The 27,550-nt window shown below is 39.8% G+C and overlaps 1 protein-coding gene across 1 annotated transcript in view; it reads right to left on the reverse strand.

Annotated features, from left to right (window-relative positions):
* GALNT18 (polypeptide N-acetylgalactosaminyltransferase 18) overlaps window positions 1–27,550 on the reverse strand; it is a 527,538-nt gene that overhangs the window by 15,669 nt on the left and 484,319 nt on the right. Inside the window, exon 9 of the mRNA XM_044681827.1 lies at window positions 16,769–16,933. Coding sequence (XP_044537762.1) covers window positions 16,769–16,933 — 165 coding nt within the window. The remainder of the gene's footprint in view (window positions 1–16,768; window positions 16,934–27,550) is intronic.

The following is a 27,550-nucleotide window of genomic DNA, read 5'->3' on the forward strand; positions in this document are numbered from 1 at the left end:
TTTCATTGTATTGTATCCTACTCATAGTATTCATCAGATTAGGAATAATGTCGCCTGCTAGATAGAACATTTCAGGGGACCACATCTGGCCCTTGGGCTTTAGTTTGCCCATCACTGGGCTAGACAATGGGGGTCAAGTGACTTGCCCAGGGTCACATGGCTGGGAAGAGTCTGAGGCCAGATTTGAACCTAGGACCTCCCTTCTAGGTCTGGCTCTCAATCTACTGAGCTACCCAGCTGCCCCTTTGTATTAGAACTTTAATGAAATATCAGGTGCAAGTCTTTTATTTAAAAAAAAAAGATAAGTCACATTTTAATTCTAGTGCCTTCCTTCTGTCAATTACTTCCAATTTATCCTGTATATAGAGTGTTTGTACATAGTTGTTTCAGGAAATTCTCCCTCATTAGAATGTGAACTCCAGAGCTGGGATTGTCTTTTGCCTTTTCTTGTATCCCCTGAGCTTAGCACAGGGCTTGGCACATGGAAGGGTCAGGGTACAAGCACAGGCCCTCCAAATTCAGCACTCTTTCCATTGTTAATGAGGGAACTTCATCTAGACACTGAGGCAGTTAAATCACTCACTGAAAAATAATAAATGGGACTTCTCCTACACATCTACCTTGAGTGGGGGGGGGGAATTTACAGACTCATAAACTAGGTTAGAAGGGGCTTTGGGAATCATTTAGTCCTAATCCACATTATGTTATAATAGGAGGTGCTTAATAAATGTTTATTGACTGACTTTTTATAGAGCTTTAAGGCTTACAAAGCACGGTAATGTAAGTAACATGACTATTATTATTCTCATTTTATAAAGGGGAAACTGAGACTTAGAGCAATTAAGAATTTTTTACATGGACACAGTAAGTGGTACAAATGAGATTTGAACCCAAGTTTCCTGACTCCAGGTCAGCCCTGGAATGAATGGAAGCAATGAATGGAATGCTAGATCTGGAGTCAGGAGGACCTAAGTTCAAACCCAGCCTCAGATGCTTACTAGCCATATGACCCTGGCCAAGTCACTTAATCTGTTTGCCTCAATTTCCTCAATTGAAAAATGGCGGTTGTTGAGGGGGTCAAATGAGATAATAGCCTGGCACATAGTAGGTGCTATATAAATGCATACTACACCCTTTTGCCCCTGCCATAATTCTATCCCCACAATATCTTTCTTCTTCCCCCACTCCCTCTCTAATCCATCTTTCTAATCTAATCTAATCTAATCTAATCTAATCTAATCTAATCTAATCTAATCTAATCTATCCAATCCATCCAACTACTAAATTAACTCTTTGATGTATAGGTTTGATTGATGACTCTCTTGCCCTTTATCTTCAGTGGTTGCCCATTTCCTTTAAAGAAAAATACAAACCTCTTAGCCTTGCAGTCATTTCTTTTCACCATCAGGTGGGATTGTTGCTTTCAATGGCTAATGGGAACTGATAAAGGTGGAGAAGAGGGGGATAAATGGAGCACTCTTCCTCTAATTTGTGAACTTGGGCAAGTCACAACTTCTCTGAAACTCTGTTTCCTCTTATATAAAATGAGGGGGATTGATTATATAACCTCTAGGGTCCTTTCTATCTTTCTACCTGAGATCCCATGAACTACCATCCCCTATGGAAGATCTTTGTAAGAATTAGGAATGGTTCCTGGCAAACACTCATTTGTTTGAAGCTGGGTTAGTCATCCTGCATCAGATCCTTGGATTAGAGTCGAGATGCCATCTGAGCCTTTTCAGAAGGCTGAGCATCTCTCTCCCATGACCAAAGCCTCATTTTCCTTCCTGTTTTAGCTCTTTACATATTGCACACTCTTCTGAAAAGATTTTTCTTGCCTCCTCCTCTGTCCCCCTCTCCCCAGTTAACAGACTTCTCTTATTTTTGATCTCCAGCACCTCCCATTGGCCAAATTGAATGGCTGGGGGGAGAGCACAAGGGTGAAGGATTTGGAGGAGACACAAGCAACCAGCAGCTGCAATACTGAGCACACTGCAGAGCCTCTGAGGTTCCATTCATTTGGCAATTAGTCAAATAGGTCCTTGGGAAGATTCTTATGGAATTGTTATTTAACTAATGCTTTGTAATTTGACTTTGAAAACTGCAGAACTTTGAGGCTGGAAAGGACTTTAGAAGTCATCTGATCCAACTCTGTCATTTGACTGAATAGGAAACTGAGCCTTAGAAAAGGAAAGGGGCTCATTTGCCCAGTCACATAGTCATTCAACAAGCATTTAAATGTCTTTTATATGACAGGCACTGTGCTGAATTCTGGAGAAGGAAGGAAGCAAGCATTCAATGAGTGTACCAGTCACTGCAAAATGCTTTACAAATATTATATCATTTTATCTTCACAACAACCATGAGAGGGGGGTCCTATTATGCCTATTTTACAGCTGAGGAAACTGAGGCAAATGTAGGTTAAGTGACTTGCCCAGGGTGGCAAAGTAAGCAGGGGTTTGAGGTCAGATTTGAACTCAAGATATCCTGTTTTCAAGACTAGTGCTCTATCTGCTCACTGCACTACAGAAAGGTAAGAGACTCCCTCCTTTTAAGGAACTCTCTGCCTACACGGCACGCTAGTGACAGAAGTTAAATGAAGACCCCAATTCCCCTGAACCCTAACCATTGCTACAATTCCTCTCCCATTTCCCTAAACACATAGTAAGCCCTTGAAGTATTCCTTGTCACCTTCTCCTGCATTATTCTCATTGTATTAAAGGCAGTATGAGAGTGGACAGAGAGCTACCCCATCCCCAATCTGGAAGCTTCAGTTCAAAGACCTTCTCTGACATATATGGATGATGTCATGCTGGGAAAGTTGTTTAACGTCTCATTTTCCTCCTTCCCTTTCCAACCACTCCAAGACTGTAAATTACAAAGAAAGTACCTGCATGCACAAAGAAAACATTTTCTTAGGAATGCTCTAATCCATGAAATTATAGATCCATTAAAAAATTCCTCTGGAAGATCTTTCCTCTCCCTTTCTATGTGTTGAAGACCTCCTGTTGTTCTTTAAAGCCTGTCTCAAATATCCCTCCCTGATTCAAGATGCCTTTTCTGTTCTGACTGGGTGATAATGACCTTCTTTCTAGGATCTTACCTCAATCAATCAACAAGCATTTAGTAATCACCTCCTGTGTGTCAAGGGCAGCAAGGTGTGTTGTCACAGGTGGCACAGTGGATAGAGTTCTGGGTCTGGAGTTAGGTAGAACTGAGTTCAACTTTTGCTTCAGACATGTACTAGCTGTGTGACCCTGGGCAAGTCAATTATTGCCTTAGTTTTCTCATGTGTAAAATGGGTTGGAGAAGCAAGTGATAAATCACTCCTTTATCTTTGCTAAGAAAACCCCAAATGGGGTCATGAAAAGTTAGACGTGATTGAAATAACTAAACAACAACAATTAGGTGTCAGGCATTGAATGATAGATTCCAGGGATAAACAGACAACAAATGGAAAAAAAATCCCTGCTCCCAAGGACCTAGAAACTATACTCATTCTGGTTGGTCCCAGAGGAAAGTAGGAATAATGAGAAGTTGTAGAGAGGAAAATTCTATGTCCAATGTCAAGAAAGACTGCCTTCCATCCAAGCAAAGACAACCTGAAGTTGAGGTGCATGCAATAGGTTCTCCCTCACTAAAGATCTTTAAGACAAAGCTATATAGTTGGGAATACTTTTTAAGAAGGGATTCTTGTCAGGCCTTGGGATGGGAGGTCCTGGGCTCACTGACCTCAGACACTTCCTAGTTGGGTGACCCTGGGCAAGTCACTTAACCCCCATTGCCTAGCCCTTATGAGTTTTCTGTCTTAGATCTAAAATATGATATTGATTGTAAGACAGAAAGTGTTTTTTTAAAGGAGTTCTTGTTTAAATCTGAGATGGACTAGAGGCTCCTTCCAGCTCTGACATTATTTGATTATTTGAATAATGCTGAGCATGGTTTCTTACACTTAGTAGACATCCAGTTGAGGCTTGTTGAATTAATTGGGCCCTGCTTACTTATTTATTAAAGCAGACCTGTTAGGACCTCTATTTGGAGAGGTTGGTTAGCAATTAGCATGTGAAAGCAATAGCACTCTCTTTTTCTCATTCAGACTAGCTAGTCCCAGTGAATCCCTAATCTGATGTGCAAGATGATATCTGTATTGCCAATGTAAAGCCTATCCATGACAAAAGTTCCAAAAGGAGCCCTGTGAATTAGTGATCATGCTGATTATCTCTTCTAGGGGCAGTTAATCCCAAGGAGCTGAATTTAGACTTCTGTACAAATGGCAGAGAAGGAAACTTACATTTCCTTAATCCATCCCTGTTCTATTACTTTGAGCAAGTCATTCAAATTATCTTGGCTGGTTTCCTCATCCATGAAGTAGATGGCCTCCACGGTTCATTATTTGGTGGATAAACATATGAGACAGGACATAAACTTAAATCTCTCGATCCTTCGTCCATTCAGCTGTGTTACTTCTGGTTTTCTTCAGGTTCTCGGAGTTGGCAAGGGCTCTAGTGGTCATCTAGTCCGATCTTCCACCCTAGGAAGGATCCCCTTTTCAATATCTATGATCAAGGTATGACAGCTTGTCTTATTGTGATTTCAAATGGGTATTGTACCTTTACTTTTAAGATACTGGCGTAAACTTTAATAATTTGTGATGATACTTTTAGCATTTTATTCCACTATTCTGAGCTGAGCAAAAGTAGATAGCTACTTAATTCCATGATTGGGTAGATATGGAGTACCAGCCAACCAGCAATAATCAGGATAATTCCTGATTGGCTTAGAGTGATCTTGGAAGGATAGAAGGGACCAATTAACTTGATAAGCCCTTGTGAAAAAGGCATAAAAGGTGACTGCTAAGAGGAGAGAGAGAGAGAGAGAGAGAGAGAGAGAGAGAGAGAGAGACTTGAAAGAAGGAAGAACTAAATTCAAATTCTGATTTAGATCTCAGGGGTATGGCTCTGGCCAAATTACCCTCTCTAGACTCAGTTCCCTCATCTATAAACTGAGAATAACAAAAGATCTTCTGCACAAGGTTGTTTTAAGGATTGAATCAACATGATAATATATGGAAAGTGCCTTACATACCTTAAAGAGCTTTATAAATGCTACCTATTATTCTTGCTGTCTGAAGTGTGTGAAGATAGATAGGAGAAGGAAAAGAGGGAGCCTAGGTTAGATTTGTGGACAAAGTTACAGTGTCAATGGCAAAAAATCTAGTCCCAGTGAATCCCTACTCTGATGTGCAAGAATATGTGTGTATTGCCCATGTAAAGCCAGTCTATGACAATGGTTCCAGAAAGGACCATGGAAATTAGCAATCATGCTGATTATCTCCATTGGGGCAGATAATTCCAAGGGAAATGTAGTTATATGGCAACTCTGAAACTAGGAAACTGAGTCACCTGAGGGACACAGAAATTTGGGGCACTCATTGCTTTTCACTAGCCCTTGGAGATCAAGGAAGGTTTAGAAAGCTTACTAACAATGCAAACTTAAAGGTAGGGGTTGCTTTCGTCCTCTTACTGCTCTGGTATGTTGCCTTGCATGCAAATAATAATTGCTGACCACATGTTTGTTGAATTCTTGCTGTTGAATAGTTAAAGTGGAAGTCTTGTGGTCAAAAGCAAAGGTCCTCTGGATCAGTGTCAAGGAAGAGCCAAATCTTGTCAACTCTAAATTCAGAGGTGGGCTTTTAAGTGAAGCGATGCAGGAATCCAGCTGTTGGATGTGGTAGCTTCTAATGCTAGTAGAATAACAACAAGCTTAGGTGAGTATAGAGATATCTTTCCCAAAGGAGTCATTCAGCCTATGCTAGAGCATTTCTAGTGACAGAAAGGTCTAGTGACCTTTCAAGGTGGGTCATTCCATTTTTGGACAATTTTTCTTGTTACAAAAACCATTTCCATATTGGGCCAAAATCTGACTCTTGAAGAACTAGCCAAGCCTCCTCTCCATATGAATGGATGGATAGAATGAATATGGAATAACTTAGCAAACTAGAATACTAAAATAAAAGAGTATCCTCTGAAGTAGAATACGGTCAATTTGACTAACAAGAGAGCTCTACTTTATCCAGCAGGGAATCAACCTACAAAAATAATCACTTCTCACAATGATGATTTCAGGATGAAAATAGAGTTTCAAGAAGAATTTAGATACATTGTTGAATAACACATTCATGGTGGTGCATGGGATTATTTGAAATTGATATACTTTAGGACAACAATGCCTTCCAGGAACCTCCTTCAGGTGTTTAGTTTAGTGCCTGGTACATAGTAGGTACTTAAAATCTTTGGATTGATTGGTGTCCTGGTCTGAGACAGAATATCGATCTGTGAGTCATGGGGCAAGAGGGGCAAGAGGGCAAAGCTCTTAGTAAAGTTCTACAGTATTCTGCCTCATACAGTTAAGGAATTAAAAAGATCTAATATTTCCAGACCATGTCAGGTTATGTTGTGTTTCTCCTTTTTCATGGTGATTTTGAGTGAAGTTTTAGAAGCATGAGATTCATTCTGGTGCTTAGGAATAGGTTAACATATGTCTAGTTCTCATAACCTACCTCTGCCTTCCCTACCCTCACTAATAAAGATGTGTTCAAGATGTGTCTTTGGTTGTCCCTTAGCCCAAAAATAAGATAGAAAAAGCAGGTAGAATTAATTATTTCAGAGGCATAGCCAACATGGAAAGTATTTTTCCTTATTTTACTTATAGGAAAGTAAATATATGTGTGAGGAAGATATGGACAGTCACCAGACAGAATGAAGAAACGATACCCCAGAAATGCAGTTCTATTGAGAGCTGATTCATAGGATCAATGCCCAGAGGCAATATGTGAAAACTTCCTTAGAATCCTGAGATGGTGGCCAATCTCTCAGACATCTATCGAGTTTCTACTGAATGTAGAGTCGCTTAAATACTGGGTATACTTAAGTTTATCTATGATATAATTCCTGACCTCAAGGACCTTCTGGTCTATTAGCATCTTGTAGAGACAGAGTCTTGACCAGCGCCAAAATAACCAGCAAGTCTTTGAGTTACTAAGTCATGAAATTAAATTGAAGTTACTAAGTCATGAAAGGTAAGGCCATTTGGGGTCCTCTTTGAGGGGCTGGGATTGCAGCTCTGCTGAACTGATCACAGTTGTCCAGTTGGGATGACAGTTTACTAGCTCCAAGGCTTTGAGATCCTGGACCATACCTGGTCTTGGGTGATTCAGGACCAGAGACAGCTCTTTGGTGCCTACTCAACAACTAAGGGACACCCTCACTATAAAGGAGTATTCTTGGGCAGCTATGTAGAACACATAGCCTTCTGAAAATCATCCCAGAGGGCCTAGCATATGAGTCAGAGAGATTTTTTTCCATCAAATGTGACTTTAGTGTCAATATTTGACATTTCTGTGGTTCGACTTACAGCATAGACAAAAAGCTTGGAGGAGTTTGCAAAAAAAAAATACAAAACAAGAAACCAAACAATACAAAAAAACCTCAACCTATTTTATTTGTTAAAAATAAAATCGGTGTAGGAGATGCTACACTAAGATATGCAAATGCATATCTGCTTTGTAAGGAAAAATAGGAGAATTGCACTAGATTATCTTAAATTAATTCAGCATGAGTGTCTCTGGAGCTCAAATGTGGTCCTCCGGAGGGTAAATAATACATAATGTGAAATTCGAGAGAAGGCTTGAAATACACCCATTAAAAGCTCCTTTTGTCCCAACTTGTGCAGTGGAATATCCAACTTGGTAGGATCTCCGTGTAATTTGCCAAGATTAAAACCTGTTACTAGGAAATTAGCTCCCTTGCAAGATTTCAATAATGCGCTACACGTCCTCTGCCCCCTACCAGCCTTAGCAACAGCTACCAGTGGGCAATGACTTGCAGAAGCATTCTCAGTTCTTAATAAATATTGATTATTTTTCATTATGCAAAACACTACATACTTTAATTCTTTAATAATAGGCGAGCCAGGCTGCACTGGTTCTCTAAATTAAGGCTTATTCTAAAAAAGCAAAAATGTAAAACATTTTTTTTGGAAGTCTACTTCAGTAGCATGGGCAAGGACATGGCTGCCAATGGGATGAGAGGCCTTCTGATTGGAAATATGCTAATTAGAAAAAAAATGCTAAAATGCCAGGAATCCTCTCAGCATCAGATTGCTACCATTAATGCCAGGCTACTTTCATTATAGTGCTCTAAGAAGAGAAAGGGATGCATAGATTAGAAAGTGGTGGGGGGGTCAAGGGTCCTTCATGAGTCTTTCAGGGACAGAGTGGATCCAGAGTTGCAATAAGGCATAGGTAGGTCCCCTCAGCAAGGCATAAAGAATATACTGCCTTCTACATGTTAATGTCTCCTGGAGGTTCTGTTGTAACAATGGGACTTGACTTATCCAAAACTAATACTTACGTAGACTTATGGACTGTTGTGGGTAGGAGGGACTAAGAGATGATATGATATAGTTTTCTCATTGAACACATGAGGAAACAAATCCAGAGTAGAAGAGTGAGTGGTCCCTGATTCACACAGTAAGATAATGGTAGTGCTTGGACTAGGGAACCTATTTTGTAAGTCCTGTAGTTTTCCCACTCTATTGAATCCATCGTCTTGCTGAGGTTGACACAACTAGTTTTTAAATGAGCTCATGCTTTAAGGTTATGACTTTGTATTTACTTTGTATGCATATCATATTGATATACAGCTTCCTCCTTCATTAGAAGGTAAGCTCCTTGAGGGAAGGGACTGTTTTTGCTTTTACTTTGGATCCCCAAGATTTACTTAGCATGTTTAGGAGGATCTTATGGAAGAAGATAGACCTAGGCTGCTAATATTCACAATGGAGCATCCAACCAGAAAATAAGGTGAAAACTCATCATTGAGGAACATCTATTCTCCTGATTTCATAGATGGGGAAATTGAGGCTCAGAGGGATTAAAAAACTTGTCCAAGGACACAGACAGTAACCATCACACACAAGATTGGAACCATATTATCTAACTCCAGATCCAGTGAAATGAAAGGACTTGATTCAATTTAATAAACATTAATTATGTACCTGCTATGTGTTAGAAACTGTGCTAGATACCAGGGATAAAAACACAAAACCTTGACAACCATTATCCTCAAGGAATTTATGGTTTATGTGGTGGTGAGAAAGGGGAAGAAGGACATTAGGGTCGGTAATGATGCTGAAGAACAATGGAAATGACTGAGTCACTAACCTATCAAAGTGGACAATTGAGAGATATGGGTTGAAAAGCCCACTCAACATAAACATTTCTGTCTTAGAGCTTGAAGCTTTGGACAAAAACAAATGCCTTGTCCATAGTGCTTTATAGGTTACAATATGCTTTCCTTGTAGTAAACTTGTGAGGGAGGCAGTACACGTTTTATTATTCCCATTAAATGGAGGAGGATCCTGAGGCTCAGTGAGATGGAATGATTTGTCTGTAGATATCTAGGTGGTCAGCAGAGAAGCCGGGATTCATCCAAGTCTTTTGATTTCGAAGCCAGTGTCCTTCCCACTATTTCCCCTCTGCCCCCTTCTCCACTGACTCTCACCAATGCTGTGAGGGGCGAAATGGATTCTTTAGTCCAATGCAAGCCCAGACATAGGAGAGAATGTGATCAAAGCGATGATGTGATGGGTTTGAACACACAAGAGCATTCACTGCCTCAATGTTAGATACTAAGAACTTGCTGGACATCCCTAATGAAGCATATACTGGGCACAAGACATTTTAATTAGCTCTTACTCGATGAAATCTGGCAGTAGATCTTCCTATTAACAGTTACTATTTTTATTAATAATGGGCCTTTTTTGCCTGGAGGCAACAGAACTGGTGCCTCCCAGTGGGGCAGCTTATGGTGCCTTGGGGAGCTGGAACAGTCAAGCAATCCCACCTCCCTGCAGCTGATGGATGAGCTGTACAGGGGGCAGTGGAGGCCTGGAGATTTGTTGGAAGTAAGGAAGGTACTGAAATAGCCATTTAAAGTGGCAACACTAATTTTTTTTATATGGAGCCTGTGCCATTCATCTTCTGACCCCCCTCTCCCAACTTCTACCCCTTAGTTTTTCAGCCATTACCAGCTCAGGGAGATATCAGTGTGAGGTCATAGTTCAAGTTTATGATTGAAGCTTAATTCTTAAAATCATAGGATCAGAAATTTAGAGCTAGAAGGAAGGTTAAGTGAGATGCCCAAACATACACAGGTAGTAATTGTCAGATGTAGGACCTCTGACTTTATAGATTTTTCAACGGTGGAGCTACCCTTATGCTGTACACATATTACTCAGCTCTCCTGATCATTCCTAATTTTGTTTTCACAAACTTGTCATTTACTTTTGCCTAAAAGGGACCAGAAGGGTCTCTGTTACCTCTGTAGATGAGGGATTTAGAATGTCCTTCCTCCCTCCCTCCCTCCATTTCTTCCTTCCTTCCTTCCTTCCTTCCTTCCTTCCTTCCTTCCTTCCTTCCTTCCTTCCTATTAAAATTCCTTACCTTCTGTCTTAGAATCAATACTAAATATTGGTTCTAAGGCAGAAGTGTTAAGGGTAGGCAATTGGGGTTAAAAATCTTGCTCAAGATCATACAATGGGGTAGTATCTGAGACCAGATTTGAACTCAGGACTTCCTGTCTTCAGCCCAGACATTCATCCATTGAGCTACCCAAAAGCTTCATGGGTAGGCTTTAAAATATTTATGTATATGTCTAATTTCTCCATTAAATTATAAATTTCATGAGAACAGGGGGAATAAAAGCCTAGATTTCTGAATGAAGAATTGAACTAGATGGTTTCTAAGGTTCGAACCTTAGAAACCATGTAGTTCAATTCTTTCTATAGAAAAGGAAATTGAGATCCAGATTTGAACCCAAGTCCTCTGACTCTGAATGCATTATTCTTTCCATGTTTGCTGCATCATCTTCAGCGATGGTGCCTCATTTCATCTTTGTTATCCATTCCAGTACCCAGCACAGAACTCTGAATGCTTAACAGATAGTTACTGAAGTTAATTAAATTTGGTAAAGTCATCAGGCAGCTTAGCAGATGTGGTTCCAAACTATCAATGGTAATGGAGCTGGAAGAGAGCAATTCCCAGGATGGTCACTTCTTTCATGCTGGGAGCTTCCTTCTTGGAATGGTTGCCATGTATAGACTTACACAGAGTCTCTCTACTCATACAGCAAACCATTGTACAGAGATCCCTTCCACATTGTGTGTGTGGGGGGTAGGGGCATGGCACCCTCCAAAGCTGGAAAACCCTCATAAAAATGTTTGGGCCTCCCTTCCTCCCAGAGAAGAAGCCTCAATTTTCTCTTTTTCTTTTTTCTTTTCTTTTCTTTTCTTTTTTTTTTAAAAAACCCTTACCTTCCGTCTTGAAGTCAATACTGTATATTGGCTCCAAGGCAGAAGAGTGGTAAGGGTAGGCAATGGGGGTCAAGTGACTTGCCCAGGGTCACACAGCTGGGAAGTATCTGAGGTCAGATTTGAACCTGGGACCTCCCGTCTCTAGGCCTGACTCTCAATGCACTGAGCTACCCAGCTGCCCCCTTCTCTTTTTCTTTTATGGGATATTCACAGTTAAAGAAATTGTATATACCTATAGTATTAAAAGTTATATTATACAATACTATGCATATAATTTATGCATTTCTGAGTTTCTAAACATTTTCTGTGTCAACTGCTGGCCTTCACATGTCATCTGCAACTCCCATAAAACTCTGTCCAAATTCCCATTTAATTTCTTATGCTGACCTGTCAGATATTGAAACTGCGATGGGAAAAATCATGATGTGGAAGGGATTCTTGTACTTGAAGGTAAAATGCAGGATGAATCTCACAATAGGTTTGAGGCATCTATCTATGTCTTCTCCCATTGGGAAATGTTTCCCCAAAGCTCTTCCTTACATACAATCATAGACAGAGAATTTCGATCAGCATTAAGTGAGTGGCATAGCTACACCTGGGCATGTGGGCACTCATAGAATCAGAGATAGTAAGTTTCTAATTATCTAAGGGGAACTGAGGAATAAATGATGATGAATAAAATCTTAATTCTCAAGTCTTACTTTAGCTTTACCTATTTGATTTAGTTCAATTCAGTTCACATTCTGGCGGATAAAAAATCACTGTACTTTAAATGAGGAGGAACTGGGCTCAAATCTTTACTATTTTGTTCTGATCCTGGGTAGGCAATTCACTTGATCTCTGTGACTCAGTGTCTTCATTTGGAATTTGGGAGAGGGAAGGAGATCTTAAAGCTTTTTCTTTCAGCTTCTAGTCCAGCACTTGGACTAGAAGAAATCAAATCTGCCCTTATTAGCTATATGACCCTGGGCAAGTCATTTCATTCTGTTTGCCTCGGTTTCTTCACCTGTAAAATGAGCTGGAGAAGAAAATGGGAAACCACTCTAGTTATCTTTGCCAAGAAGACTTCAAAAGGGGTCATGAAGTGTCAGATATCACTGAAATGACTGAACAACAAAAAAAGTGTGCAAGGCAAGGTCCTCCTTTCTTCTCTAAACTGTTTTCCTTGTTGATCTCATCCCTTCCTCAAATTCCTATTGTCACTTCTACATAAATTACTCCTGAATCCACACCTCCATTTGTAGCCTATCCCCTGAACACCACATCACATCCCTAATTGCTTGCTAAAAGTGCTACCAGAACCTCAAGCTGGACATATCCCAGATGGCATTCACCATCCTCTGCACTAAATGTATGTGGTCTCCAAATATACCCATTTCTGTTGGTAACATCACCATCTTCTCAGTCACTCAAGCTTAAAATCTTAACGTCATCTTTGATTCCTTCCTCTCACTCACCCCTACATCCAATCGCTTGCTGAGTTGTTCATTGAGTGTTTCTCCATCATCTCTTTTGCATTTATCCCCCTGCTCTATTCTTGTGACTCTAAGTTCAGTTCAACTCTCATCCCTTCCTACTTGGACCACTGTAACAGCTTCCTTATTGGTCTTGACTGGAAACTCAGCTCTCCCCAAAATTAAGAACAGAGGATCATTATTTTGGAAGTAGAAGGGATCTCATAGCCCAACCAAGACTTTAAAACCTAGAGATATACCCAAGGTCATATATTGGCAAAGTGGTGAGACCAGTATCTTCATCCTTCACATAACTCCCTGGGTCATTTCCCTAATGCATGGCACTGATCACACCACCCTTCTACTTAAGAACCTTCAGTGGCTTCCCATTACCACCTGATCCTGGCTTTCAAGACCCTCCTAAAACTGACTTTGACCTCTCTAACCTTCTTTCACCCTATTCCCTCTGTGTATTCACTCACTAACTGGGCTATTCTTTTTCCCTGGTTGTCATTCCACCCTTTTTGTCTTCATACTTTTGCTCACTTTACTCTCCTTGTCTAGCTGTCTACCTATCAAAATCCCTCCCTTTGTTCAAGGCCAAATTCAGGTGCAACTTCCTCCATGAAGACTTTCTGACCTACCCAACTGAAAAGAATCTTTTTCCTCCTCACATTTGTCCTAGAACTTCTGATTTCTCCTTTGCACTCACTTCTTATATTATATCATGTATTATACTACGTTGTGCATATGTTGTACTCCCCTTAAGTTCTTCAAAGTAAACTGAGGATCTGAATACGTTGCTTCCCTTGCTCAAGAAACTTTAGTAGTTCCCTATTCCTTTTAGGATCAAGTACAGTATCTTTGGTTTGACTTTTAAAACACTTTACAATTAGGCTTTTACCTATTATTTGTGACCCTGGGCAGACAATCCATGTAACCTCTGTGTCTCAATCTCTTCATATGCAATCTGGGAGGAGGGAGAAAAGGTCTAATATCAAGGTCTCTAAGTTTTCCTTCAGCTCTAAATTTATGATTCTGCACTAATTCTGTTTCTCTCCAAGTAGAGACTAGAAGAGTACTTGGCAATGATGTTGTAGAAAGAATTCCTGTTCAGAAACAACCTTCACTAGATGTTTCAGTTCTGAGGTTTTAGGAGAGAACAAAAAATCAATGGATTCCCTGGCTTGGAATATTCCAGTTGATGGTATTATTGTTCCTTCTTCCTAAGCCTACTAGATTGTGTATTTGGAATCTCACTTGTGTAATCTGATAGTTCTGCCTGGCATTTTGGATAGTCTAGGACTGTGATGGGCAAACTATGGCCCGCGGGCCAGATGTGGCCCCCTGAAATGTTCTATCCTGAGGCATGACATTGTTCCTAATCTGGCAAATACAATGAGTAGGATACAATACAATGAAACTTTGAAAGAGTTGCCTTAGAAACAGAGTGACAGATGAGCATTTCCTTTCCTTTGGCTCCCTCTTTAAAAAGTTTGCCCATCACTGGTGAACAAAGTCATGAGTAGAGAGGAAAAATCTTAGAGCCACAAAATATGAGTTCATATCCTTGCTTGGCCAATTTTCATCTAGAAAATTAAGAATTGCCCTTGTTATGAGTATTTTGATCCACCAAGAAGATGTAGGCTGCTTAGGCTGGGATTAAATTAGAAAGAATCCTAGGTCCATTGGACCATTGGAGTCTGGACCATGGATCTTGTATTACCTGTGAAAGGCTGGCAGATGTTGATGGCTAGGGAGTCCCTTGGGTAAGGGGAAGGCAGAGGAGGCAGCATTAGGAGGAGAGCAAGTATGAGGCGAAAATCCAGGCAGGGTTTGTATCTGGCTATTTCCAAAGTAACAAGATCTTTGGGCTAAGATGGGGAGGGAGGATAGGTGGGAAGAGTGATGGTGGTAGTGATGATGGTGATATTCAGGCCCAGGGGAGTTCAAAGGGGATTAGGAAGTCAAAGTTGACAATATAGATATATTAGGGAACTGGTTCTTTATTTGATTCAACTTGATTCTACAAATCTTGACTGATTGATTGGTTTGTTTACTTGTCTGTTTTGGCTTTTTTTTGTGGGGGATAGCAATGTGGGGGCTTGGTGGTATGGTCCTCAGATGGCTATAATCAAGGTTTTCTAGGATTCCTGATCCAGCCACTACCACCAGACTTTAGGCATCTATGCCATGAAATACAGCCCTAAGGATAATCCAGTGCAGGGTTCTTAACCTGAGGTCCATGGACTCCCAAGGGTGTCTGCAGATAAATTTCAGTGGGTTCACAAACTTAGGTGGAAGAAAAGAAAAAAATTCCTTATTTTCATTAAGTTAAAAACATTTAATGAAAATAAAGAATATCTTTTCATTTCTTCCTATGCAGTTTATGTTATTTTGTGTTCACATTTAAAATTTTTGTTCTAAGAATGAGTTCATAGGCTTCATCAGATAGCCAAAGGGGTACACAAAACAAAAAGGGTTAAGAACTCCTTTACTGATTGTTTTGGTGAAAAAAATAAGAGCGTTGCTCTAGGGCCCCTTAAACCATAATGTCTGGGTTGTGGTTTCTACGACCCTTCTTATTAGGTGTATTAGGATATGGTTTTGCTTCTGAGAATTTGAAACTGCAAGTGCTCTCCTTCCTCACTCTCTGGAATGTAAATGAATTGATCTTACTTGCTAGAAAATATATACATGCCTACACACATTTAAATATAGCTATATTCATAATCAAGGCTTTTCTCCTCTTGTTAGGATCCTCAAGTATTGGAGGTTTATTCCCTGTCCCTTATAAACTCTGAGTTAGCATTCAATTAGTCCCAAGGGAAGAAAAAGCCATCAGTATCCCTCTAAGGCTTTTGATCTTCTCTTGAGGGACCAACCCAAAACAATCATCTTGGCACTAACTTGGAAATTTAGAACTGACTACTATTCTGTATAACTATAGTATTTTGTTTATATGTCAAGGTAGTTAAAGAGTCAGGAAGCCTCAGTTCAAATCCTACCTGAGACATTTAATAGCTGTGTAACCTCAGGCAAGACACATCCCCTTTTTCTGCCTCAGTTCTCCCATTTATAAAATGGGAATAATAATAGCATCTATGGCTATTTGGGGGATCAAATGAGATAACATGAAGAGTGCTCTGTAAAACTTAAAGCACTATCTAAATGCTACTTATTATTATTTCTTGCTTTCTCTTTCACCCCAAAGACCAGCTGAGAAGGTCTTCTCCAATGAGAAGTTCATAAGCTGTGATCAACTGGACCCAAATGGCTCATAGCTAAGATCTTTCAAAATTCTTTTATTGGACAATTTTGAATAAGCTGGGGAATGTTTGAATTTCACAGTCTCCTACTACTCAACAAATTACTTTGCTCAAAGATCCCAAAGTGTAGATTTAGAATTGAAGGTAATAGATGACAACCTCATTTCCCACTAGTCATTTTCTTGAAAAGACTGAAAAGGAAGGAGAAATCCTAACATAAGTCAGAGATGGGGCTTATCTTGCACAAAATACAGGAGGAGGAGCTTCCCCATCATCACCACAATCTGGAGGCAAATCTGGGTGACTACAGCAACCCCTTCCTGCCTCCAGTCAGCAGTAATAAACTAATTTTTAATATATAAATCTTATGCATAGATTTTCTCCCTTTTATTTATCTAATGGGGTTGTCAGATTGCCACAAAATCAATCACTCTTTTGGGGTGTCTGTTAAACCTTATGCCAAGAACCACCACCAGTACCACCTTCTTGTCTTCCCCATCTGGTTTATACAGTATTCCTGGAAAGTCTATTCATCCTTTGGGGCTCTGAGAAGGGGGCAAGAGTGCTGGCCAGCTTGGATGTATTTGAATATCCTGGTGATTGAGGGGGATGCTAATCAGCACTCATGGGAGCTGGAGTATATCAAGGGTAGTTGTAGGGAAGGGCTATTACCTGAGAAAAGTGCCAGTGAAGCTTCATTCTCTTGGCTTTGGCATAACTGCATTCAATGAGCCGGGGCCGACTGTTCACATCCACCAGGCACCTGTTGTCATCGTCATCAACGGTGGGACTCAGGACGCCTAGCTGGAGCTGCTGACTGCTCGTGTAATACACATTCTGGAAGGGAGGGATAGGAAGAGGGAAAAATGGGTTTGACAGCAGCCATTCTCCTTTGGAGCCAAAGGAAAAACAAGAGAAATCATGTTCCTTCCTTGGGTCTTGGTTTCCTCCTTTGTCAAATGAAACAGTAGGATGCAGTGACCTCTCTCCAAGGTCCTTACAAATGCTAAATCCTGGGAACACACCCCAACAACATAGAAGAATGAATGTCACAGATCTTGGATTTTCTAATACAGGACGGGGAACCTTCCTCTTCATATTCACTCTTGGCAAAAGCTAAGGGACTGTAAATGATCAGGAAGGAAGTTATGAAACAATCTAGTTCATCTTCCTTATTTCATTCACAAAGGAGGAAACTGAGGTCCACCATAAGAACACTGTGACTTACTCCAGGTCATAAGGTGAGTTAGTGATAGAGCCTAGATTTGAATGAAGATTTCTTTACTCCCAGGCTGGGGACCTTTCCACCATACCTTGTCTCCTTGAGGACATGTTCCTTTTAACTAATCAAGCAAGCAAGCATAGAAGCAAGCAAAGATTCTTCAATGAATGAAAAGAGCCTTTATTTATTACTTACTGTGTCCAAGGAAATAAGCTAAGCCTAGGGTTACAAATGAATCAGCAAGACAGTCCTTGCCTTCAAAGGGCTCACATTCTAATTGGAGGAGTCTACACATATAGGACAATTCAATGGCAAGACAGATGGTAGGGTCCTACAGTCTTTGGGGTACAGCAGCAAAATGGATGGCACTGTAGCTTCTTTAATACCGTTCCCAGTGATAAAACTATATTGCTTCTATTTTTTAATTATTTGACAGTGTCAAGGGCTTTCTTTTTTTAAACCCTTACCTTCCATCTTAGAATCAATATTATGTATTGGTTCTAAGGCAGAAGAGTGGTAAGGGTTAGGAAATGGGAGTTAAGTGACTTGCCCAGGGTCACACAGCTAGGAAGTGTCTGAGGCCAGATTTGAACCCAGGACCTCCCATCGCTGGACCTGGCTCTCAATCCATTGAGCCACCCAGCTGTCCCCAGTGTCAAGGACTTTGATGGTGGAAACTGTCTTTTCTATATCTTTAGTAGCAGTGGCTCCTCAGTTGTAGAGTTTCATCTGTACAAGAGTTGCTTCCTTTGGTGATATAGACTGGACCAGTGTTCTAGGAGATGATGATATTCATGGGGCTTTTGAACCTATTCTTCCATTAATGTTCAGAAGTTGTTGATGAGGACTGAAGGGGGCTCACTCTCCATAAGGGTTTTTCCCCTCCACAATGGCTCCTGGGTTGGGATGAAGATAGGGCCAGTGGCCTGGAATACATTGCTATTTCCAAGGCTCTTGGGTCTAAGATATTGATCTATTTCTAAAAATACCTGAGGGAAAGATCTTGGCACATATTCACCTGATAGGTACTGCCTCTTTTTTCCTTGGGGTGTCTGATGTTTCAGCTACCTTATTGATAACAACAGTTGATTATTATAACTGACCCCCTTTTCCAGAGAGGTAGCTTCCTACAATAATGATTGTGGAGACCAGGCTGCACAATGATCTGGAGGGCATTGCTATTCCAAAGGTTTTAAAAAAACTTTACCTTCTGTCTTATAATTTATACTAAATATTTGTTCTATGGCAGAAGAGAGGTAAGGGCAAGGCAATTTGGGGTTATATGACTTGCCTAGGATCACACAGTTAGGAAGTATCTGAAGCCAGATTTAAACCTTGGACTTTTCATCTCAAGGCCTGGGTGTTTAACCACTGAACTACTTAGCTGCTTTTATTTCAAGAATTTTTGGAATTAGAGTTTTGAACGTTCTCCATCAGAGTCTGAGTAGAGGTTGTAGCTGAGATGGTTGTGGAAGTTTGATTTGCTGGGCATATGCCAGGCACAGGGATACAAACATGACACATTCTTGGGTTTGGGAGAAACAGAATGTACAAAGCTAATTTTCACTTTTAGCACTTTCTGAAAAACCACTTAGGATGGTTGGGGCAACCCATCTGCAAAGAGAACATAGCTTTAGGCAATGTTATGGCTCTTAAGGCCAACTGACAAGTGCTGCTAGTTTTTCATTCATGGGAAACTTAGAACGAAAATGTTTCCTGCTTAGAGCCATGATTTTTTTTTTCAATCAGAAAGGCAGAAAATGCCAGAATATGTCAGAAAAGGCAGAGTTGTAGATTTGGGAGAAACCATAGAGATTACCCAGTCCAACCTCCTAATTTTACAGATGAGGTATTTAAGGCTCAGAAAACAGAAAGGACTTAGGGTGATACAATCATAGATTTAGAACCTTAAGGAACATTAGCTTCTAACTTTTCATATTAGAAAACTGAGACCCAGAGAGGCTATGTGACTTGTCCAACATTCCAAAGGTAGTGGCAGAGCTAGAATTCAAACTCAGTTCTTATGATTCCAACGTCAGCCCTCTGACCATAATTCCTTCTCTAGTTGGTCAAGGCAATGGCAGAACCAGGGAGTAGGAAATATTCTTCATCAATGAGACTATGGAAATGCCTGAGGTCATCCACACACATCTACGTTCACTCATGGGGAGGGGGACAACTCTTGTTACTTTTAGGACATTAGAGCTGACAGAGAGGATTTGATTATTGGGAGTTTTCAAGCATTTTAAGAGCAGCCTTATCAAGCAGACACTTGGAACTCATCCCATTGTTGACAATGAATGCAAGCACGACCTTCCCTCTTTCTCTGTCCTCAATCTTTCTGCCCAGAATCTTGCCACCTCCAGAAAGCCTTCATTGACTAAAGAGTGAAGCATTAACCTCATTTGTCAAATGGGGACAGATAATCCCTGCCCTGCATTCCTCACAAGGCTGTTGTGAGCTTTAAATAAGTAATGCAGAGGAAAGTGCTTTGTGACCATAAAGTGCTATAGGGAGGTAATATAACAACAGCTGACATTTCTATGGTGCTTTAAGTTTCAGCAACCTTTTTTCTACATTAGAGAAGAGCAGAGGAACAGCCAGAGTCTAGCTTGAAACCAGGAAGAAAGACCTAGCTTGGAACACCAGTTCTGATACTACCTATGTAGCATCTACCTATAGTACTTGCTACCTATGCAGCAGTGTATAGAGTGTGCAGGCCAGACTAGCACTTCTGGCCTAGTGCTTCATGTCTGCTTTGTGGCTGTTTTTTTTGTTTTATTTATGTTTTATAATCATTTTATTTTATGAAATAAAATAATTTTTATAAAAATAATAAATAAATTTATTTTATAAAATAAAAATAAAATAAAATGATTATTTTTTAATAATTTATTTATAATCATTTTATTAAGTTCCTTATTTTTCTGGAAAGTATTAAGTTTGTTACATACAAAGCTTTAAGCCTTCTAAGAGCCCTGAAATATTTATTACAATTATCCAGTTGTGGTGGAATTTGGGAGTAAGGCAAGGGGAAAGTCTCTTCTTGAGGATGGGATTTAAGTTGCTTCTTGAAGGAAGTCAGGGAAGCCAGGAGACAGAGGTGAAGAGGGAGAACATCCTAGGAATGGGAGACACTGAATACAAAGGGGATGGGAGATGGCCAGTGGAGTAGGTAGAGGAGGTTCAAGAGCAAAAAGACTGGAAAAGGCAGGAAAGGGAGAAGCTATAAGGAGCTATAAACACCACACAGAGCGTGTGTAGAGAGGTAGAAAATCATAATAAAGTGAGGCAATGGTTTATTATTTAAATAACAACCACCCAGCATATCTCGTATGTAATCAAGTGTAACTATGAACTGTGGTGATGCAGAAAGAAATAGAGCCACGGATGCTCCCTGAAGTGATCACTTGCATCTCAGAAGCTGCATTGGCAATGTGAGATCTCAGTAAATGGACTGAATATAGAAGGTGTTTTTTGTCCCAGATGCTCATTTCATCTCTCCTGTAGACCTCTGCCTTGCACCCATGAATGATACTGCCTGGGCACTCCACTCCTTTTACTCTAGTCAAGCAGGGGTCCTCGACATTTCTTCAAATCCATGCTCTCTCTCTCACCTTTGTGTCTTTGTGCAGGTCTCCTGCCTGAAATATTCCCCTAATTTACCTCCACTTCCTATATTCCAGCTCCACCTGCTACATATATTCTTTTCTGAACTCCTTCATCATGAACATTCCCACCTGACTCAATCCATATTATAATTATTTATTGTCCTATATTTACAGACAATGACTGTCTCACATTTTATCTTTGCATGTCCAGCACCTAGGCAGTACCTCATTGTCCATAGTAGCTTAATAAATGCTTCTTGAATTGCTAAGAGGTATGAGTTGGACCTCTTGGCTGACTTACCACCCAAGTTGAATGGTTTGAAAGTAAGAAGGGTCTCGAAGATATCAACCTTTGAACATCAGGAACAAAGCTAAAATGTCTGGGGCTCTGTCAGGCTCACAGGACAAGGCCCCCTTCCAAAAGACAAGGCATGTCCTACCACCTAGTCCTTCTAGATAATCCTCATCTTACTTAAACCTTCTTAGGCATCAGCAAGATCCCATTTGTTGAGCAACAATGAACACCAGTCCCACTCATAAAGCTCTAACCTTTGAAGAGACAAAAAAGCAAATAAGATCATGGTTAAAAGAATAATTCATGTTAAAGGACTCCTTTTCCTCTGTTCTAGTCAAACTATACCTGAAGGATCATGTTCAGGCCTGGCCACCATATTTTAGAAGAGATATGGACATGGTGGAGAGTGCAGAGGAGGGGCAGCAAGATGGTGAAGGGTTTAGGGTTCATAACCTAACATTAACTGAAGGAATTAAGGTATATTAGAGAAGAGAATACTTTTTTGGGGGAAGGATATGGGAAGCTGTCTTCAAAATAGGAAACTTAGTCAATAAAGATTTATTAAGTACCTACTATTTGCCAGGCATTGTGCTATGTGCTGGTAATACAACAACAACAAAAAAAGAACAAGAAAAATAAGAATAACTGTTGCCTTCAAGGAGCTTACAATCTAATAAGGGAAGCCATTACACAAAATCAAGCTGAAAATGGGAAGAAGAAAGTACCCAGGAAGTGCAGGGGAGCCATGATACTGAAGTCCAAAGGGTTCAGCTGAGTGAGAAGATGTAGAGGTCAATAGACAACAGAAGGTGAGTACAAATTACAAAGGGTATTTTAGGTTTGTTGCAAGAAAAAACTTCTGAAAATGAGAACTCTCCAGAAATGGAATGGGCGACCCATTGGGAGGTAGAGTACTTTCTTACTTGAAGTCTTTAAGCAAAGGTAGTAGACCAAATGTCTTTAGGTATGTTGCTGAGGTGTGTTCTAACAGGTGTGGGTTGGACTGTTGTCAGAGGTTTCCATTAGCTCTGAAATTCTCTCCCTTTGGGTGGAAATGCTAGTCAAATCATACAACCTCTCAGTCAAAAAGGATCCTATTGTTCAATCTACTACATCATGCACAACTCCCTTTTATCATAGCCATTAACAAGGTTTCATCCAGGCTTCTTAAATATTTCTAGTTAAATAGGATACTCAATAGCTTAGAAGATATGTGAATAACAACACTTAAAGGAAAAACAGCCAAAATGCTAGGAAGACCAGAAATTTCAGAATACCTTGAAAGACCAAGCTGCATCAATTGATTGCATTTTTAAAAATGAATAAGCAAGGAAAATAGACATGGTAGGATGAAAATTTGTATTTCAAAGTAAAATTATAATATTTTTGCATCAATTGAAGTGCCTGGTCCTTCAAGTATTAAAAAAGACTTGAGAACTGTAATCAATGCAATATAGTCATAACTCTAGAGAATAAATAAAGACACCTTCTACACACCTCCTCAAAGAGAAGCAATAGGTCCAAGATGCAGAAGGACCCATATGTTTTTGGATATGGTCATTATCCGAATTTGTTTTCTTGACTATGATCATTTTTTCACATGGAAGAGAACAGAATTTAGTGAGGGAGAGGGGAACTAGGGACAGAGTTGCCCCAAACAGAAAAAAGAACCAAGAAGGTAAAAATATTTTAAAATGAACAGAAGGGAATTGAAGGAAGTTCAAAAGGAAATACAAACAATCAGAACAGCTTTCAAAGGAGCATGATGAATTTTATATTAAACTTATGGTTATATATGAATATGTACATATATTATAGTATAGCTAAGTAGTGTAGTGGATAGAGTGCTGGGTGTGGAGTTTAGATGACTCAACTTCCTGGGTTCAAATCTGGTCTTAGATACTTACTGTGTGACTCTCGGCAAATCACTTAACCCTGTTTGCCTGAGTTTCTTCATCTGTAAAATGAGCTGGAGAAAGAAATGATAAACTACTCTAGTGTCTCTTCTGAGAAAACCCCAAATGGGGTCACAAAGAATCAGACATGACTGAAAATGCCTGAAGAATATATTATATAAAACATATAGGGTATTGCACACATGTGCTTCTATTATACATATAAATGTGCATATATATTTTTCCATATGCAAAGTAGAACAGAAAAAGGGAATTTCATACACAAGACTGAGAATCTCTAGCACGTACATTTTTTAAAAAAACTATATAACAAATTCAACATGTTCCTTTCAAATCTGTCCTGTTAGGCACTAAGGATATAACTACAAGGAAAACAGGATGATCGAGTCCCTCACATTCTAATGGGGGAAATTATACAGCAAGAGAAGCAGGGAGAATGGGTCGGGAAGAGAGATAAAAGGAGAAGGAAAGGAAGTGGAGAAATCTAGAGAGTGCAGAGAGAAGCCAGAGGCGACACGAGCATGGCCTGGGTACCTCCTGAAGTTGGGATCTGAACCAAGGACCCCAGGGAGAAGGGCTTGGGAAGGAAGCTGCTGATGAGGGGTAGAGAGGTCCAGGATTTAGGGATTGAGTGGAATGGCAAGACTGGGTTGCCTTCAGAGGAACAGAGCTTCTCCATCTTTGTCCAATCTTTGGGCTTCTTTCTTAGGACTGCTGGGTCAATTATTCTCCAGAGATTTTGAATATGCATTTAGAGACCTTTGAGCTTTGGTCACAAGAGCTCACAGGATTGATTCCCCCCAATCCCTAGTTTAGACATGAGGAAATGGACACCGGGAGGAGTTCAGTGACCAGCTTCAGGGCACATGGGACATCAGTCGCAGTGCTGGCTTTCAGGCTCAAGCCTTCTGAGTACTTTTCCGACCAGAATGCTTTTTCACTGTGTGAGACATTTTGTTTCCCATGGAAACAGCCTCCGTAATCAAATAGATGGAGAGAGAGATAGAGAAAGAGAGATGGGTAGATACATCATTAGATAGGCAATGTCCTCATTAGCTCAAAAAGAAATGATTCTTAAGAAAGGAGAAGAGCTCCCCTTGGAAAGCTGATAATGTAGGAGCTTTGATGGCACACACAGCTATCCTGAGCCCTGAGCCTGAACTAGCCTAGCAGTTCTGTTCTCTCTCTTTGGCTTTCTCTCCCTCTTTTCTCCCTTTTCTCTCCTTCCTTCCTTCTCCCTCCCCGATTGCCTCTAATTGGAGACTATTAAAGTTGTATCAGCCCGTTTCTGGAGAGAAAAATGGTCTTTGTTGTAAGCAAGGTAACCTTCTGGCTCACACTTAATCTGCTATCATTGAAGTCATTCCTTCTGCAAGCAGGATTTGCCAGGGAGATCCCTGAAGCCGAATGATATGGAATTCATCTTTCCCTTTCATCTGTGTTTCTTGCTCTTCCATTTAACAGCATAGTCTATGCCAGGCCATGCATCCATACCCACTCATCTTAGGTCAGTGTCCAAACAAAGTCTGAGCCAAAATGGGCACCATTTTTGTTTCCCTTCTTATTTTTTGGTCTTACAATAACAATGAAAATAATAATAACAAACATTAAATGCCCACCATGTGTCAGAGACTATGTTAACTGTTGGGGATAAAAAAATCAAACCAAACAAGTTAAACCAAGCTCTGCTTTTAAGAAGCTTATATTCTAATGCAGATAAAATATGTAAATAATTAGGCATATACAAGATGTATATAGGATAGTCTGGAGATCATTTCAGAGAGCAGGCACTAGCTTTAAGGGAGACTAAGAGACAGATGAGTAGGGACAACATTGTAGGCATGGAAGACAGTCTGTAATGCATCCATGAGTCCAGATGAATGTTCATGCTTTTGTATTTGTGGAAAGGTGGGCTATGAACAGCAGCTAGCTTCTAATTCCTCTTAGACTCCCCGAAGAGTATGGTGTGTTTAGTCATTTCTGATTTTTCATGTCTGATTTTTCATGACTGTCAATTTGAGGTTTTCTTGGCAGACATAGGAGTCATTTCCTTGTCATTTTCTTCTCCAGCTCACTTGAGAGATGAGAAAATTGAGGCAAACAAGGTTAAATTATTTGCCCAGGGTAACACATGTAGTATCTGAAGTCATATTTGAACTTAGGGAGATGAGTCTTCCTGACCCTCTCCAAATTGCATTACCTAGATGCCCCTCAAAGTGACTATATTAGGATGTTCTATGGCATAATAATAGAACTAGCTGGACTTGGAGTCCAAATCTTTCCTTAGACACTTACTAGCTGTGACCCTGGCCAAGATACTAATCACTCTCAGCTTCCATTTACTCATCTATAAAGTGGGAATAATATTAGCATTTACCTCAAGGGATTGATATGAAGTTTATAGAAAAAAATATGTATCACTTTACATTAAAGTACCATATAAAATTAAACTATTATTATCTATGTTAATAATAGCTTGTATGTATTCTAACTTTTGTAAAGCCTTTTCTTCAAGAGGTCTTCTGACATGGAAAGCACAAATATTATTCACATTTGACAAGATGCTCAGAGAGATGAAGTGATTTTCACTGTCTTCACTATTTGGGTAAAAGAAACTATTCCTATTCTAGACACTCCTATTCCCAAGCTGAAGTAAAAGTTATTCTCAACTTTTCATTTTTCCTACCTCTTCTATCTCTATAAATCCAGTTGGCAAATCTTGCTGATTGAACCTCTGTAACATCCCTCAAATCCCTCTATTTTTCTCCACTCACACCACAGTTCCATTCATCATGCCCTCATTGCCTCTCACCTCAATTATTGTTCCTAATGATTTTTCTTCTCCCTGCCAGTATCTCCAAACAGTCCTCCATGCAATTCTAAAATTGACATTTTTAAAGGACAGATCTAATTGGGTCACTACCCTACTTAATAAACTTCAGTGACTCCCTATTGCCTCTAGGAAAAAAATGCATACTCTTTTGTATGGCATTTAAATAGCTCCATATATGTCTTCAGTCTACCTTTCAATACTGATTACATGCTTTTCTCCCTTACACTTTCTCATTCTTTTGATTTTGTTTCATTATTTCTTGGTGTCTCATGGAATCATTCGCTTCAACTTGCCAATTTCATTTTTTAAAAAATAAAAGACATTTAATCAGGGTAGTAAAATAAAAAGATTTCTGCCCCTTTCCACAATGCACAATTCAGGTATCATCTCACAAAGGTTACCACATCATGAAATGGGGGAAAAAGCACAATACAGAAAACGTATAGGATTGCAAGAAACACAGGCAGCCAGGACAAATGATTGTCTAGAGCAGTGATTCCCAAATTGGGTGCTACTGCCCCCTGGTGGGTGTTGCAGCAATCCAGGGGAGTGGTGATGGCCACAGGTGCATTTATCTTTCCTATTAATTGCTATTAAAATTAAAAAAAATAATTTCCAGGGGGCTAAGTAATATTTTTTTCTGGAAAGGGGGTGGTAGGCCAAAAAAGTTTGAGAACCATTGGCTCTAGAGCATCATAAGACTCTGATAATATAGATTTGAATTCTGCTTCTTCTATATATTGTTTATGGGACCATGGGCTGATCACCTATTGGGACCTCAATTTCCTCACTTGTGAGAAAAATTTGGACTAGATGGCTTCTGATATCTTTTCAGTTTTAGATTTGTGGTTCTATGATCCTATGTCCCTGATTCTAATTTTTTATTGAATTATTTTCTTCAGTGAGATTTTGTACTTTCTTTCCCATTTAGCCAATTCTGATTTTTAAGAAGTTCTTCAGTAATTTTTTGTGCCTCTTTTTACCTTTTGGCCTATTCTGTTTTTTAAGACGTTATTTTCTTCAGTATTTTTTGTGCTTCTTTTACCAACCTGCTGACTCTTTTTTTTTCATGATTTCCCTGTATCATTCTCATTTCTTTTCTCAAGTTTTCTTCTATCACTCTTATCTGATTTTTAAAATCCTTTTTAAACTTTTCCAGAGTCTGAGACCAACTTATATTTTTCTTTAAGACTTTGCATGTAATTTCTTTGATTTCATTATCTTCTTCTGAGTTTGTACTTTGATCTTCTCTGTCACCACAATAACTTTCTATGGTTAGGTCTTTTTTGTCATTTTCTCATTTTCTAGCCTATTATTTTAACTCTATGTCAAATTTGGGCAGAGGAGAAGACACTGTTCCATGCCCCAAATTCTTGGTGCTGCTATTTTCAAGAGCTAGTTCTGGAAGTCTGTAAGTTTTCAATTCTTTCAAGGTAGTATAAGTAGAGACATGGTTTGTGCTCCCTTGACCTGGTTTGTGAGTGACTACAAGCACTCTTTTCTACCCTGGAACTGTGTCCAGGATGCCCTGTTTCTTCTAGTGGTTCCCTGGCTCTGGAACTATACCCTAGAACTGT

This window comes from Gracilinanus agilis, chromosome 6, assembly GCF_016433145.1.
Source record: "Gracilinanus agilis isolate LMUSP501 chromosome 6, AgileGrace, whole genome shotgun sequence".
NCBI lineage: Eukaryota > Metazoa > Chordata > Mammalia > Didelphimorphia > Didelphidae > Gracilinanus > Gracilinanus agilis.